At 60.4% G+C, this 15754-nt stretch overlaps 1 protein-coding gene across 2 annotated transcripts; it reads left to right on the forward strand.

Annotated features, from left to right (window-relative positions):
- Window positions 1-350: 350 nt before the first annotated feature.
- On the forward strand, window positions 351-15712 carry disp3 (dispatched RND transporter family member 3). Of its 2 annotated transcripts, none has more exons than XM_069183884.1 (21): window positions 351-812; window positions 4156-5343; window positions 5780-5999; window positions 6165-6301; window positions 7584-7718; window positions 8093-8253; window positions 8720-8859; window positions 9343-9440; window positions 9716-9880; window positions 10244-10405; window positions 10738-10887; window positions 11063-11202; window positions 11450-11619; window positions 11793-11923; window positions 12421-12596; window positions 12684-12810; window positions 12906-13051; window positions 13247-13406; window positions 13582-13695; window positions 14904-15070; window positions 15217-15712. In XM_069183884.1, the coding sequence occupies exons 2-21, from the start codon at window positions 4164-4166 to the stop codon at window positions 15565-15567; spliced, it is 4230 nt and encodes a 1409-aa protein (XP_069039985.1). In that variant the 5' UTR covers window positions 351-812; window positions 4156-4163; the 3' UTR covers window positions 15568-15712. The 2 variants fall into 2 exon arrangements, with proteins under 2 accessions (XP_069039985.1, XP_069039986.1); XM_069183885.1 differs by having other exon boundaries at window positions 352-812; window positions 11066-11202.
- The last annotated feature ends 42 nt before the right edge of the window (window positions 15713-15754 follow it).

Here is a 15754-nt window from a genome sequence, read left to right on the forward strand (position 1 = left end):
TCCCGCACACACGGCCCGGAGCCGCTGTCCTGCCCCGGGACGGGCGCCCAGGAGCCCAGGAGACGGGCTGGGCCCGGCGGCCGTGCGGGTCTCTTTGAGCCCCGGGTGAGAGCGGACAGCTCCGGTGCTGACGTGCCGAAGAGCCGCGGCGCCATCAGCGCGCAGACCGCTGATTAAACGTGCTTCCGTTGTGTTCGCCCTCCCTCCTCCCCCGTGCTCTGTCTCTCATCTTTCCGCTCTTCTCCTGCTTTTCCCCGTCTCCCCTTTATTTCTCCTTTCTCTCGCTCTCGCTCTCTGGGAGCCCCGGATCTGTCAGGGCTGGTTAGACTGTACCAACGCTACCCACTGAAGAGAGGAGGGGGGTCGCCATTCTCTCCTGTCACCACAGACACCTGGTTTCTTTGGTACGACCCGTCCCACGCCATTTCTCACGCCCCACAGCCACTTCTGTCGTCAGGGCGGGGCCCGTTGCCCCCCCCTCGGCATCCGCCCCCCGCAGCCCGGGGTGGGCGCACCAGGCCGGACTCCCCCCGCCTCCCTCCCCAGCCTGTGCGCCGGTCCGGAGCGCCGCTCGAACAAAGCGCCGCCGAGCAGCCGGCCGCCCAGACACGCGCCCGCGCACGTCCGTCGCCTCGACAACAGCGGCGCTGCGCCGGAGTCGGGACCCCCGCTGAGCCGGTGCAGAAACCCGGGGTCCGAGGAGCGAGGAGCGAGGGGGGGCCGCCGACTGACTGACTGACTGGCAGAGCTCGAGAGTCCGGGACCCCGCTGCCGGGCAGCTCCCGCGCACCTGAGCGCCCCGTCCTGCACAGGTAGGACACCCCGGTCTCGCTGGGGACGGGGCGTGGAGTGGGGTGTCGCGGGCTGAGTGACTCGCGCGTGAAGAGCGTGGACTAGCCGGCTGTCAGACTCAGTCCTGCGCCGCCGGTGACTTCTTGCTCTGTATTACAGCCCCGGTTTGAATTCCTCCGCCGCTGTGATTATCGGTCCCATCCTCAGCTCTTCCTGTCTGTCCCTGGGGGCTGAGTAAACACACAGCCCGCGCGGCTCTGAGCTGGCAGGGGGACTGCTCTGTGCCGGACACAGGGTGGACCCACCCTCCACCCTCGCCCTGTCCACCCTGTGTCCCTCTCTCTGAGGGGTCAGTGTGTCCCTCTCAGCAGCATTGCCCTGGCTCCAGTGTGCACAGGCGGCGGAGGAGCAGACAGAGGCTCTCCAGGTGTGAGGCAGTGTTGGGCAGTGTGGGTGGGTCAGTGTGGAGCAGTGTGGAGCTGTGTGGGACAGTGTGGGGCTGTGTGGAGCTGTGTGGATCAGTGTGGGACAGTGTGGGGCTGTGTGGGGCTGTGTGGGGGAGTGTGGGGCAGTGTGGGGCTGTGTGGAGCTGTGTGGGACAGTGTGGAGCAGTGTGGAGCAGTGTGGGGCTGTGTGGAGCTGTGTGGAGCTGTGTGGATCAGTGTGGGACAGTGTGGGGCTGTGTGGGGCTGTGTGGGGCAGTGTGGGGCAGTGTGGGGCTGTGTGGGGCTGTGTGGGACAGTGTGGAGCAGTGTGGAGCAGTGTGGAGCAGTGTGGGGCTGTGTGGAGCTGTGTGGGGCTGTGTGGGGCTGTGTGGGACTGTGTGGGGCAGTGTGGGGCAGTGTGGGGCAGTGTGGGGCTGTGTGGGGCAGTGTGGATCAGTGTGGGGCTGTGTGGGGCTGTGTGGGGATGTGTGGATCAGTGTGGGGCTGTGTGGGGATGTGTGGATCAGTGTGGGGCTGTGTGGGACACTGCGGAGCAGTGTGGGACTGTGTGGGTCTGTGTGGGGCTGTGTGGGGCAGTGTGGGGCAGTGTGGGGCAGTGTGGGGCTGTGTGGGGCAGTGTGGATCAGTGTGGGGCTGTGTGGGGCTGTGTGGGGATGTGTGGATCAGTGTGGGGCTGTGTGGGGATGTGTGGATCAGTGTGGGGCTGTGTGGGACACTGCGGAGCAGTGTGGGACAGTGTGGGGCTGTGTGGGTCTGTGTGGGGCTGTGTGGGTCTGTGTGGGTCTGTGTGGGGCAGTGTGGGGCTGTGTGGATCAGTGTGGAGCTGTGTGGGGCTGTGTGGAGTTGTGTGGGGCAGTGTGGGTCTGTGTGGGGCTGTGTGGAGCATTGTGGGGCTGTGTGGGGCTGTATGGAGCTGTGTGGAGCTGTGTGGGGCTGTGTGGGTCTGTGTGGGGCAGTGTGGAGCTGTGTGGGGCTGTGTGGGGCAGTGTGGGGCAGTGTGGGGCTGTGTGGGGCTGTGTGGGGCAGTGTGGAGTTGTGTGGAGCTGTGTGGGGCAGTGTGGGGCTGTGTGGGGCTGTGTGGAGCTGTGTGGAGCTGTGTGGGGCAGTGTGGGGCTGTGTGGGGCTGTGTGGAGTTGTGTGGAGCTGTGTGGGGCAGTGTGGGGCTGTATTGAACTGTCACGCCTGGAGTGGATCTGGCTGTCGGGCAGTGGGAGATTCACTGGGATCAGTGTTCAGACTCATTGGTGCAGCTCAGACAGGAGATCAGAGCTCACATGAGCCTGCTGATGTTCTCCCCCTCTCTCCCGTCCCCGAACCCTCTGTCCTCCTCTCTCTGCTCCTGGCTCTGTGTGCGTCCCCCTGACCCCCCTGTGCCTTACATGGCTGCTCTCCTGCCTGGGCTCAATTGAGATTAATGCTCCTTTAAAAACTGTCCACCTCGCTCTGTGAGTTTGCACAAAATTCAATTTCTGGGGCAGCAGAGGGGACAGAAATACATATTATATGAGGGTGCTGAGCGGAGGATGTTTGGGGGGGGGTGGGGGAGAATGACGTTTCAAGCCACCCCTGGCTGTTGTCAAGGTAACAGTACACCCCCCCCCCCCCCCCCAGAGAGAGCTCCTCCCCTGACCCCCTGTGCAAACTGCTTGCTCAGCCTGTCATTATTCACTTAAACTCTGAGTGTGTCTGTGTCCCGGCGCGGGCAGGGGGCGAGGGCACAGGCCTCTGCCAGAGGCTCTCTGGGTCACGGCTAGGCCATTCATGAATTGAATCTGATTTGCTTAAATGACCTGCGTGCTGAGGATCATTTCAGTAATAAATGATTAACTATCTCTATAACAGTCTAACAGTCTCTATAACAGGCTGTATTGAGTTATGTGTGTCTCAGCCCAACAGTACCCCAGTCTCTATAACAGGCTGTATTGAGTTATGTGTGTCTCAGCCCTACAGTACCCCAGTCTCTATAACAGGCTGTATTGAGTTATGTGTGTCTCAGCCCTACAGTACCCCAGTCTCTATAACAGGCTGTATTGAGTTATGTGTGTCTCAGCCCTACAGTACCCCAGTCTCTATACCAGATACAGTTTTCTATATATGTTAGAAGTTAAGAATGTAAGAACACTTACAGTTCAGAGGGCACCGTTCGGCCCAGCTAGCCTGTTTAGTAGGTGGTAGTAGCTGGGGTATCAGCTTCAGCAGCAGGGCTCACTGTGCACGAGCACCAGGCTCCCCTCTCTGAAGCAGGGCTCAGTAGATTCTGTGCGGCATGTGCAGTGTGTGTGTGGCGTGTGCGGCGTGTGCAGTGTGTGAGGCGTGTGCGGCGCTCATGCACGTCTGGCGTAGTGGTCTCAGCCCTGTGATGGAGGAGGCAGCTCCCCAGCCCTTCGGAGGGTTGCTCAGTGTTGCTCAGTGTTGCTCAGTGTTGCTCTCGGGAGCAGCCCACGCGCTCTGCAGATAGAGCACGGCATGCCTTTATCTCGAGGCGAGCCTGATTGTCTGTCAAGGACACCTCAGATCACCGGAGCGAGAGCGCGAGCTCGCCCGCGCGCCAGGGTCGGACACGCTGACCTCTCCCTCTCCTCACGGGTGGGTTCGTCCCGGGCAGGGCGGGGCACAGGTGCCCCGTCCCGGGGGGGCGACGTCTGTGCGTGTCCTCCCAAGGAAAGGGCCTGTTATTGGGATTGACGGCCGAGCAGCTGCATGTGTCAGTAGCACATCTGTGGCATCTCGAACCCGGAGCCGCTAGCTGCTGGTCTTGTCTCCCCCTCTCTGCTTGGCAGAACGACTTCACTTCCTGTTTCACGGCATGAGGCTTTCTGCCCCGCGGAGTCGGGCACAGCTGTAGAGCTCCTTCCCCCCGGAGCCTCTCTGCGTCCGGGGGGGGGCCGCAGCTGATGTCTGTCTCGCTGTGTCGCAGGGCTGGCCATGGACTCCGAAGACGACCCCTCGATGTTGCAGTCAGACTGGCCGGAGGAGGAGGAAGACGAGGAAGATGAGGGGGTGGAGGGGGAGGAGGAGGAGGGGGGCAGCCCCGGGACCGTGCCCCCCAGAGCAGCGGGGAGCAGCCGCTGGGTGTGGGGGGCTGTCGGCTGGGTGTACACGCGCCCGTGGGCGTGCTGCCTGGTCCTAGCCCTGGGCGTCCTGCTGCCCTGCGCTCTCTCCGCCTTCATGTTCCTGCGATGCCCTCCCCTGGACATCGACCTGTCCTACAGTGCCTTCGAAGTGCGTGGCCACACCTCCTCCGAGCGGTTCGACGCCCTCACCCTGGCCCTCAAGGCGGAGCTGGGGTCCTGGGGGCGCAGCAGGCGCGATGTGGACGGCTATACCGCCCAGGCCCTCAGGGACCTCCTGCTGCAGCACCTGCAGAGGCAGAGGGGAGGGGCTGCGCAGGGGGGCGGGATGTCAGGTGGAGGAGGAGCAGCTGAAGGGGGATCCTCAGGAGCTTCAGGAGCCTCAGAGGGAAGAGTGGTTTTGAGTGACAGGAGAGGTGCCCCAGCAGGGAGTGGACAGCGTGTGACGGGCTTCAGTGGGGGTAGAGATAGTGTTAATTGCAGTGGGGTCAAAGGAACTCTCCCAGTGTCAGAGGGGGTGAGGAAACTGGTCCGTTTAGACAGAGCTGGACCCAGAGCTGGACCCAGAGCTGGACCCTGCCCAGGCCAAGCAGAGGGAGGCTCCGGCTCGGAGAGGAAGGCTCTGGCCCCCGATCGCCCCCAGAGAGACAGACAGAGTGAGGAGGAGGGAGATGGGGTGCGCCCCAGGGTACCCCGCAAAGCCTACCCGCACGGGGAGTTCGTCATCCCCTCGTACACGCAGAGCCACGCGCACTGGCGGATGGAGCTGGTGTTCGTGGCGCAGGGGGAAGGGGACCCCAACATCTTCACCCCGGAGCGACTGCGGACTATCCACGCCGTGGAGCGCCGCGTGATGGAGCACCCCCAGTTCCGGCAGTTCTGCTGGAAACCCCCAGAGGTCCTGAGAGACCCCCCGCTGGGGCCCTTCTCGTACTGCTCCCCGCCCAGCTCGCTGCTCTCCTACCTCTTCCCCACCGCGCGCGGGGGCAGGATCTACTACGACGGCATGGGGCCCGACCTGGCCGACATCCAGGGTGAGCAGCAGGCAGAGCCAGCCGGGGGCCCCCGGGGGCCCCTGGAGACCCCCTACAGTGCTGTGCTGCGGTACTGTCTCTCTCTCTGTGTCTCAGCTGTCAGTGCTCAGTCCTGTCTCTCTCTCTGTGTCTCAGCTGTCAGTGCTCAGTCCTGTCTCTCTCTCTATGTCTCAGCTGTCAGTGCTCGGTCCTGTCTCTCTCTCTCTGTGTCTCAGCTGTCAGTGCTCAGTCCTGTCTCTCTCTCTGTGTCTCAGCTGTCAGTATCAGTCTTGTCTCCCTCTCTGTCTCAGCTGTCAGTACAGTCCTGTCTCTCTCTCTGTGTCTCAGCTGTCAGTGCTCGGTCCTGTCTCTCTCTCTGTGTCTCAGCTGTCAGTATCAGTCCTGTCTCTCTCTCTGTGTCCCCACCGTACTCACTGCTCCCCCTGTCTGTTGGCAGGAGCTCTGCGGCTGGCCATCACTCACCCGGAGTTTTACTGGTATGTGGACGAGAGTCTCACGGCGGAGACCCTGCGCAGCTCCCTCCTGCGCAGCGAGCTGCACTTCGGGGCGCCCCTGCCCTCCTTCCTCTCCCTGCAGGACCGGCCCGACGAGCAGCGCCGCCGGTTCCGCCAGTTCGTCATCACCTACGCTGACATGCTGGCCCAGCAGTCCACCAGGTCAGGGCTGGCCAGGCCGGCACGGGGGGGCGCTGCCTTGACATGTCTTTAGTTTTAGGGTTCAGGTATGGATGAGTATGGATACGCACCCCCAGCGTGGCTTTAAAGGAGCAGTAATGCTTAACCCTCCCTGTGCTTCTGTCTCTGTCTCGCTCTGTCTCTCAGTCAGGTGAAGGTGCTGTACGGAGGCACAGACCTGTTCGACTACGAGGTGAGGCGCACCTTCCACAGAGACATGCTGCTGGCGCTGGCGAGCGGGGCCTGCATCGCCGCGCTGGTCTACATCCTCACCTCCTTCTCAGGTGCCACTCCTTCGCCGAGTGGGCTGGCACAGCCCAGACCTGCCCCCTGCCCTGCCCCTGGAACAGCCCAGACCTGCCCCTGGCACAGCCCAGACCTGCCCCCTGCCCTGCCCCTGGCACAGCCCAGACCTGCCCCCTGCCCTGCCCCTGGCACAGCCCAGACCAGCCCCTGGCACAGCCCAGACCTGCCCCCTGCCCTGCCCCTGGCACAGCCCAGACCTGCCCCCTGCCCTGCCCCTGGAACAGTCCAGCCCTGCCCCTTGTCACTGTGATATCACAGGTGTATTTATACTGTACCTGTCCAGGAGTGTGGTGTGATTATACTGTACCTGCCCAGTTGTGTGGTGTGTTTATTCTGTACCTGCTCAGGTGTGTGTGTGATTATACTGTACCTGCCCAGTTGTGTGTTGTGTTTATTCTGTACCTGCTCAGGTGTGTGGTGTGATTATACTGTACCTGCCCAGTTGTGTGGTGTGTTTATTCTGTACCTGCTCAGGTGTGTGGTGTGATTATACTGTACCTGCTCAGGTGTGTGGTGTGTTTATTCTGTACCTGCTCAGGTGTGTGGTGTGATTATACTGTACCTGCCCAGTTGTGTGTTGTGTTTATTCTGTACCTGCTCAGGTGTGTGGTGTGATTATACTGTACCTGCCCAGTTGTGTGTTGTGTTTATTCTGTACCTGCTCAGGTGTGTGTGTGATTATACTGTACCTGCCCAGTTGTGTGTTGTGTTTATTCTGTACCTGCTCAGGTGTGTGGTGTGATTATACTGTACCTGCCCAGTTGTGTGTTGTGTTTATTCTGTACCTGCTCAGGTGTGTGGTGTGATTATACTGTACCTGCTCAGGTGTGTGGTGTGTTTATTCTGTACCTGCTCAGGTGTGTGGTGTGATAATACTGTACCTGCCCAGTTGTGTGTTGTGTTTATTCTGTACCTGCTCAGGTGTGTGTGTGATTATACTGTACCTGCCCAGTTGTGTGTTGTGTTTATACTGTACCTGCTCAGGTGTGTGGTGTGATTATACTGTACCTGCCCAGTTGTGTGGTGTGTTTATTCTGTACCTGCCCAGTTGTGTGGTGTGTTTATTCTGTACCTGCTCAGGTGTGTGGTGTGATTATACTGTACCTGCCCAGTTGTGTGGTGTGATTATACTGTACCTGCCCAGTTGTGTGGTGTGATTATACTGTACCTGCTCAGGTGTGTGAGCAGATGTTCTGCTTGAGTGCTTGTTGAGTGGGTAGGCAGCTTGTCTGTGTTTCTGAAGCGCTCTGTTGCCCACAGTGTTCCTGTCCTTCTTCGGCCTGGCCAGTATAGGCCTGAGCTGCCTGGTTGCGCTGTTCCTGTACCATGTGGGGTTCGGGGTGCGGTACCTGGGAATCCTGAACGGAGTGGCTGCATTTGTCATCATCGGCATCGGTGAGCCCCACCCGCGTGCCTGGGGGAACCTGTAGCAGCTGGTGGTCCCTCTTGGCCCATCTCCTGGGTCTCCAGAAGCCCGTGTGCAAGCGGACCGGTCTTGGCCGAGACCCTGTGTCTAACAAGCATTTAACAACACGCAGAGCTCAGGTGGTGCTGGGGCACGAGCACTGTGTTGATACTCTTTCTGCATCACGGGTAATAAATCCGACATCAGCTCCATTTGCAGACTCTGCTCTTAAGTGTCGCTCATACAGGTTCGCTGTAGTAAACGAGCACCTTGCTGCTGTGCGTAAGCCCTTTATTTCTCCTTGCTGTGGGCTCTGATGTGGCCTTGGCGCATCACGCTCACTGTCACCTCGTTCGGGTCGCAGGGGTGGACGACGTCTTCGTGTTCATCAACACGTTCCAGCAGGCCGGGCACCTGCGCCAGCCTGGGCAGCGCATGGTTCACACGGTGCAGACGGCCGGCAGGGCCACATTCCTCACCTCCTTCACCACGGCCGCCGCCTACGCCGCCAACACCTTCTCACAGGTACGGGCTCCAGGGGGCGGGACAGAGGGACACAGAGGGACAGAGGGACACAGAGGGACAGAGGGACGGAGAGGGAGAGAGGGACAGAGGGAGAGGGAGAGAGGGACACAGAGGGACAGAGGGACAGAGGGAGAGGGAGAGAGGGACACAGAGAGACAGAGGGAGAGGGAGAGAGGGACACAGAGGGACAGAGGGACACAGAGAGACAGAGAGGGAGAGAGAGGGAGTGAGGGACACAGAGGGACAGAGGGACACAGAGAGACAGAGAGGGAGAGAGAGGGAGTGAGGGACACAGAAACAGAGAGGGAGAGGGGAAGAGGGGGAGAGAGGGAGGAGAAGGGAGAATTGGGGTGCAGATTTCCGATGAGACACTGGTGTTTCTGCGGGGGTGGGTGCTGTTTGTCCACATGTGGGGTGTTGAAAAGCGATACCGGTCAGCTGTGTCCGTCTCTTCCCCCCGGATCAGATCCCGGCGGTCCACGACTTCGGGCTCTTCATGGCGCTGGTCGTGAGCTGCTGCTGGCTGTGGGTCCTGCTCATGCTGCCGGCCGCGCTGTGCGTGTGGAGCCGGTGGCTGTCGCCCCGGGAGACGGCCTGTCTGCGCTGGTACGAGCGCCGCCCCCCACGCCCCTCTTCTAATCTCTGCACTGCTCCCAGAGAGCCGCAGGGCCGCTCTTGTAATTCTTCTGAACTGGCCTCATTGAATCAATTCATTTGCTTATTTGCTAAACACCTTATGCTGTTTTGTAATTCATGTAATTCTAATTTAGTGCACTTCCTGCGGATTAACACAGCACGCAGGCTCCACTCAATACAACTGCAGCAGGTGAGACAGCTCCCTCTGGTGGAGAAACATGACTGTGCATCTCTCCCCCGATGTGCACAGCATCTCTTTATTAGAGCAGAAGAGATTCAAATCTTTGACTCAATGAAATTCAGCAATTTATTCAGCAAAAGCAATTAGAATTCAATCTGTAACTGTTAAGTAACTTTTTATGATGATTTACAATGTTAATACTAGTAACTTGTAAATTTCCTCACCCCTGTCGTGTTCTCTCTCCCCTCTCTCTCCCCTCTCCTGTCTCCCAGCTGTCAATCTCAGCGTGAGACCCGGCTCCCTGGGCCTGGCAACACCACTCTCTCCTACCTGGATGATGACATCCCTCTGCTGTCTGTGGCAGAGCCAGGTGAGCCTGGAGTTCTGTGGAGGCGGGGCCAGGAGGGCTGGAGTTCTGTGGAGGCGGGGCCAGGAGGGCTGGAGTTCTGTGGAGGCGGGGCCAGGAGAACTGGAGTTCTGTGGAGGCGGGGTCAGGAGGGCTGAAGTTCTGTACAGGCGGGGCCAGGCTACCTGGAGGCGGGGTCAGGTGGGCTGGAGGGTGGGGCCTCTGCACCTCACTCTCTGTAACCCTCCTTGTCTATGTTTCTCACTTTTTATTTCCAATCTCTCTCCCTTCTCCCCCAGGCCCCTGTGAGCCCGACACCGATGTCCCTCTCCTCTCCCTGGCTGCGGAGACTGACGCACCTTCCTCAGGCCCTACGGGAATGGGTCTGGTGAGCTCCCGACTGCAGGAGGTGCTGAGGAGCTGGGTGGCACAGCCCGCTGTGGAATGGCGACATGTCATTGTGGGTGAGAGAGAGATCCCTGACTGGCTGGGGGCTGTGCCCAGAGCTTGGGAGATGGCTTCCAGATCCACTCCTCAATCACGCACTCACCTCTGCTCTTTCTCCCTCTCCGTCCCGGTCTTTCCACAGTGACCTGCAGCTGACCTGTACACGCCTGTTTCTCTCAGGGCCGTACGTGGTGGCTCACGTGTGTTCTGTGTCTCTCAGGGCCGTACGTGGTGGTTCACGTGTGTTCTGTTTCTCTCAGGGCTGTATGTGGTGGTTCACGTGTGTTCTGTTTCTCTCAGGGCCGTACGTAGTGGTTCACGTGTGTTCTGTTTCTCTCAGGGCCGTACGTGGTGGTTCACGTGTGTTCTGTTTCTCTCAGGGCTGTACGTGGTGGTGCTCCTGGTCTCGGCCGGGTTCTGCTCCCTGCTGCGTCCTGCCAGCCGCGCTCCTCTGCTCTTCAGACCCGACACCAACATCCAGGCGCTTCTGGACCTGCGCAGCAACCTGAGTGCGGAGGGCCTGTCCTGCCACATGTGCTCAGGTGAGCTGGGGCAGGATGGGGTGGGGCTGGACCGGCGGGCAGGGGGAGGGGCTAACTGGGAAAGGGCGGGGTAGCCTTTCAAAGAGGCTCAGAGGTTCAAAGAGGTGCAGAGACCATCCTTAAACCTCAGCAATGTGGACCTTGCAACTTGAAGTAACTGAAGTGCCACAAAGTATAAGTTTTATGAACCAAGATATTTTGTTTTTACTTGTTACACGAGACACAAAGCATTATCTTCCTCTCTGTCCAGAAGCCTGTGCTGCTGAGCTGCCTGTACTGTCGTGTGAAGATGTGATTGGACATTCTGACCTTTCACCTTTCTCCCCTGGCAGGTCTGTTCCTGGAAAAGCCCCACTCCCTACCTCGCAGTGCCCGCCCCTGTGCTGGGAATTCTGGGAGGCACAGCCAGAGCCAGTGCCAGGGCACCGCGGGCTCTCAGACGTTCAAGCCAGGTCCGCCAGGCACGACTGACGTCACCACAGGTCAGTCCTGCTCTGGGGTCCTCTGCTGGAGATCAGGGAACATTTTGGAAATGTTTTTTCTTCATTGTAACTGTTTTATTTTTACATGCAGTAGAGCTGTTTGAGATAACACTCAGTGACCAAAACATTAGAGTCTCTGATCGCATGTGCGCCTGAGCAGCCGTCTCGCCCCCAGCAGGTCTCCTGCTCACCGTCTACGTGTCGAAGCTGCAGGCCGGCGCCGGGCCGCCCCTCTACCACTTCTCCCTGAACGCCAGCGTGCCGTTGCCTTGGAAACCACTGACCCCTGGGAACGGGGAGGTGCCGTCCTTTCAGGTGAGCGTCTGGCCGCGGGGCCGCACCTGCTTGAGCCCCAGGTGGGGTCACAGCCTCCGGAGCAGCACGCGAATCACGATGCGATAGTGAAACAGACCCTGAGTGAAGCATCAGAGCAGAAGGTCGATCCGTGGAGCCTGTGCAGAGCCCTGTCACAGAATCGTGAGGGGTCGTCACTGTCCAGATGAGTGTTGTGCATCTCCCGGTCAGCCTGGGCAGAGTGACAGGGAGCCTCTTGCTCTTGCAGGCGTTCGGCGGTCCGCACAGGAACTTCACCACGCGGCTGACCGTGTGTGTGGCCGCCGCCGGACAGCCGCGCCCCGCCGGCATGATCACCTCCCGCTCCTGCGACCCCAGCAGGGGCTGGAGGTCGGAGTTCAGCTTCTATGTGGCTTCGGCTGAGCAGCAGCACAGCAGGTGAGCGAGAGAGAGGGAGAGAGAGGAGGAGTGTGTAGGCTTGCAGGGAGAGGAAGCCAAGCTCTTCACCTGCTCTTTATTTTTGGGAGTGGGGGAGTGGGCTGTGCCTTGCCCATGGCCTGGCCTGGCCTGGCCTGGCCGGAGTGCTGACCGGCCTGCTCCTTGACCCACAGGAAGCTGTACTTCGCCCAGCTGCGCCGCAGCCCCTTCCACAGCCGCGTGTGTGCGGCGCCCCCTGGCTGCGTGCTGAGCTCGGGGCCGGACGGACCCACCAAAGGATCTTTCTACACGCCGGTCGACAGAGGTGGGTGTGGCCGGAGCGCTCCTGACCTGCAGCAGAACCGCCCCCCCCCCCTCTCGCTGGACGCAGGGGTACTTTTTACTGTGCAAACCCAGCGTTCCCGCAGGGAGCCTGACTGGGGCAGTGTGTCCCTCCAGTTTGCTCACAGGTAAAGTGACAGCAGTGGTGGAAAAGGGAACTAAATGATTTTTAAATAATGTACGTTTTAAAATGACCCGGAATTGATCCAGAATCAGAAGAAAATGGAGCACACACTGCACGAACGCATGGGGCTCCATCTTCAGCCTGTGGGCAGGGCGACCTCATCGAGCCAGCAGTGCGTCCAGTGAAGTAACGTGAAGGAGGGCTGGACTGGTCCTGCAAACTGCGCGGCCCGGGCTGGAGTCGCAGGGCGGGGCGCTTGTCTGAGCCTCTCTGGGCTGAGGGGTCTCAGCCAGTGACGCTCCAGCCCGCGAGCTTCCTGCTGTCCTCACACCGTCCTCTTGCACCTCTGCTTCCAGACCAGCAGGGGGCGGTCGGCTCAGCCACCTCCGGCTTCAACCCCTGTGAGAACGGCGCGTGTGGCAGACCCGCAGCGCGCCCCCTGGTGGACACCGGGGCCATGGTGTTCGTGGTGTTCGGGATCCTGGGAGTGAACCGCACACGCCACACCGGTAACCACGTCATTGGGGACATGGTAGGTACTGGCACAGGCTCGGGTCTCAGGGGAGGACCAACAGCCCGTGTTGTCGCTGTCACAGTGCCTCTCCCCTCCTCCTGACAGGGCAGCGTGATCTATGACCCAACCTTTGACCTCTTCAGGGAGATCGGACACCTGTGCAGGCTGTGCAAGACCATCGGCAGTAACTCCCACCTGGTGAAGCCTGGCGGAGCGCAGTGCCTGCCCTCAGGTACCGGCCCCTGGGCACACCGACGCCCTCCAGCGCCCTCGCCCAGTGAGGCGTCGATGCACAGTGTCTGTTAACGCCCCTCCCCTCTCTCTCAGGCAGCAGCCTGTCCTCCCTCCTGCCCCTGCTGCACCCCGAGTGCCAGTCTCTCCCGCAGCCCAGCCTGCTGCCCGGCCAGCTCTCCCACGGTGCCCTGGGGCTGCAGGACGGCGCTGTGCGCTGGGTGTCCATGGCCTTTGAGTCTGTGAGTTTCTCCAGCTCTTGATGGAGTTTCTGTTCAGATTTAGCTGGGTTTCCATTTGGAGCCCAAGTATGTTGAGACAAGCCCAGCCTTCATCCTGAAAAGGTTTGAATTGATCATTTTAATCACCCGCTGTCATCATTGGGGAACCCCCTGTCCTCTGATCGTCCACGTCTCATCTCCTCTCTGTCCCCTCAGACCACCTACAAGGGGAAGTCCTCCTTCCAGACCCTGTCCGACTTCCTCCAGTGGGAGTCCTTCCTGCAGGAGCAGCTGTCCGCACTCCCACAGTCCTCTGCTCTGCGCCGCGGGTTCCAGACCTGCGAGCACTGGAAGCAGATCTTCATGGAGATCCTGGGCAAGTTGTCTTCTCTCTGTCCTTGTTACACTCCCCCAATTCTCTCTTCTTCTCTGTCTGTTGGCCTGACTATGGTCCCCCCCCACTCTTCCCGAGCTACTGGTAAAGAAACGTTCAACACTTTGCACAGCACAGAGGTCTTGACTTGAATCTGTTGACACCTTCGTCTGAACAGGTGTGCAGAGCGCCCTCTACAGCCTGCTGCTGTCCCTGGCGATCTGCATTGCGGCCGTGTCGGTCTTCACCGCCCACCTGCGGCTGCTGCTGCCCGTGCTGCTGACCATCCTGGGTGAGAACGCACCTGAGCCTGGCAACGCCTTCAACACGCTTGAGCAAACGGCTTTTCCTCTTCTGCGCATGAAATAAAAATACTCTTAGACTCTCTCTCTCTACAGCGTCTCCCCCTCTCTCACTACAGCGTCTCCCTCTCTCTCTCTACAGCGTCTCCCTCTCTCCTGCCCTCTCTCTACAGCGTCTCCCTCTCTCTCTACAGCGTCTCCCTCTCTCTCTCTACAGCGTCTCCCTCTCTCCTGCCCTCTAACTACAGCGTCTCCCTCTCTCCTGCCCTCTCTCTACAGCGTCTCCCTCTCTCTCACTACAGCGTCTCCCTCTCTCCTGCCCTCTCTCTACAGCGTCTCCCTCTCTCCTGCCCTCTCTCTACAGCGTCTCCCTCTCTCCTGCCCTCTCACTACAGCGTCTCCCTCTCTCTCTCTACAGCGTCTCCCTCTCTCCTGCCCTCTCCCTACAGCGTCTCCCTCTCACTACAGCGTCTCCCTCTCTCCTGCCCTCTCACTACAGCGTCTCCCTCTCACTACAGCGTCTCCCTCTCTCTCTACAGCGTCTCCCTCTCTCCTGCCCTCTCCCTAAAGCGTCTCCCTCTCTCTCTCTACAGCGTCTCCCTCTCTCTCACTACAGCGTCTCCCTCTCTCCTGCCCTCTCACTACAGCGTCTCCCTCTCTCTCTCTACAGCGTCTCCCTCTCTCCTGCCCTCTCCCTACAGCGTCTCCCTCTCACTACAGCGTCTCCCTCTCTCCTGCCCTCTCACTACAGCGTCTCCCTCTCACTACAGCGTCTCCCTCTCTCTCTACAGCGTCTCCCTCTCTCCTGCCCTCTCCCTAAAGCGTCTCCCTCTCTCTCTCTACAGCGTCTCCCTCTCTCTCACTACAGCGTCTCCCTCTCTCCTGCCCTCTCTCTACAGCGTCTTCCTCTCTCTCTCTACAGCGTCTCCCTCTCTCCTGCCCTCTCTCTACAGCGTCTCCCCCTCTCTCACTACAGCGTCTCCCTCTCTCCTGCCCTCTCTCTACAGCGTCTCCCCCTCTCTCACTACAGCGTCTCCCTCTCTCCTGCCCTCTCTCTAAAGCGTCTCCCTCTCTCTCTCTACAGCGTCTCCCTCTCTCCTGCCCTCTCCCTACAGCGTCTCCCTCTCTCTCTCTACAGCGTCTCCCTCTCTCCTGCCCTCTCTCTACAGCGTCTCCCTCTCTCTTGCCCTTCCCGCAGGCGTGGTGTGCCTGGTGGTGGCGGCGATGTACTGGGCAGGCTGGGAGATGGGGGCCGTGGAGGCCATCTCTCTGTCCATCCTGGTGGGCTCCTCTGTGGATTACTGCCTGCACCTGGTGGAGGGCTTCCTGCTGGCCGGGGAGAGTGTCCCCCCCAGTCCCAGCCAGGTAGGGCCACGCTGGGGTCCGGCGGCGGGTCCCCCAAGTTTTAATTCACGATGCAGCGTTGCTGCTGCGTAGCTCCGGCGTGTGAAGCTGCGGACTGGGGCGAGGCTGCGGGCTGCCCAGGGGCTGATGTCTGTGTCTGTCGGCAGGACCCCGGCGCCCTGCGGCGGAGGAGGACCCTGGCCGCGATCGATCACGTCGGCGTGGCGATCATCTCCAGCGCCGTCACCACGGTGATCGCCACGGTGCCCCTGTTCTTCTGCGTCATCGCGCCCTTCGCCAAGTTCGGCAAGATCGTGGCGCTGAACACCGCGGTGTCCGTGGCGTTCACCCTGAGTGTGGGCGCCGCCCTGCTGGCCACCATGGGCCCCGCGCGCTTCTCCCGCCCCCCCGCGGCTGTGCTGCAGGCTGGCCTGGCTGTGCTGGGCCTGGGGGCCGCGGGCGTGGCCCTGCGCTGGGCGCTGGGGTATCTGGGAGTGCCCGCGGCCTGGAGCTCTTAGCCTGCGCCCCACTCGGCCCTCGTTGCACCCCGCCTTGCTGCCCGAGCCGCTGCTGGAGTTTCAGAAGCCAGGCCCAGACATGCTGGAGGTTTTTAGAAGAGATCAGGGATCCTTTTTTAACATTGAAAATAAAAAATAAATTGAAATCGAACTGGAAGTCCTCTGGTTTGTTCCGAGTCCTGCGTGC

The sequence above is a fragment of the Lepisosteus oculatus genome, chromosome 25, assembly GCF_040954835.1.
Source record: "Lepisosteus oculatus isolate fLepOcu1 chromosome 25, fLepOcu1.hap2, whole genome shotgun sequence".
In the NCBI taxonomy this organism is placed as follows: Eukaryota; Metazoa; Chordata; class Actinopteri; order Semionotiformes; family Lepisosteidae; genus Lepisosteus; species Lepisosteus oculatus.

Excerpts from the sequence above, each read along its gene's own strand:
- disp3 (XM_069183884.1), top strand. The coding sequence starts at position 4,164 with ATGGACTCCGAAGACGACCCCTCGATGTTGCAGTCAGACTGGCCGGAG. Across the intron at positions 11,620-11,792 it reads GCTGAGCAGCAGCACAGCAG|GAAGCTGTACTTCGCCCAGC; the intron begins GTGAGCGAGAGA and ends CTTGACCCACAG. Across the intron at positions 13,696-14,903 it reads CGTGCTGCTGACCATCCTGG|GCGTGGTGTGCCTGGTGGTG; the intron begins GTGAGAACGCAC and ends CCCTTCCCGCAG.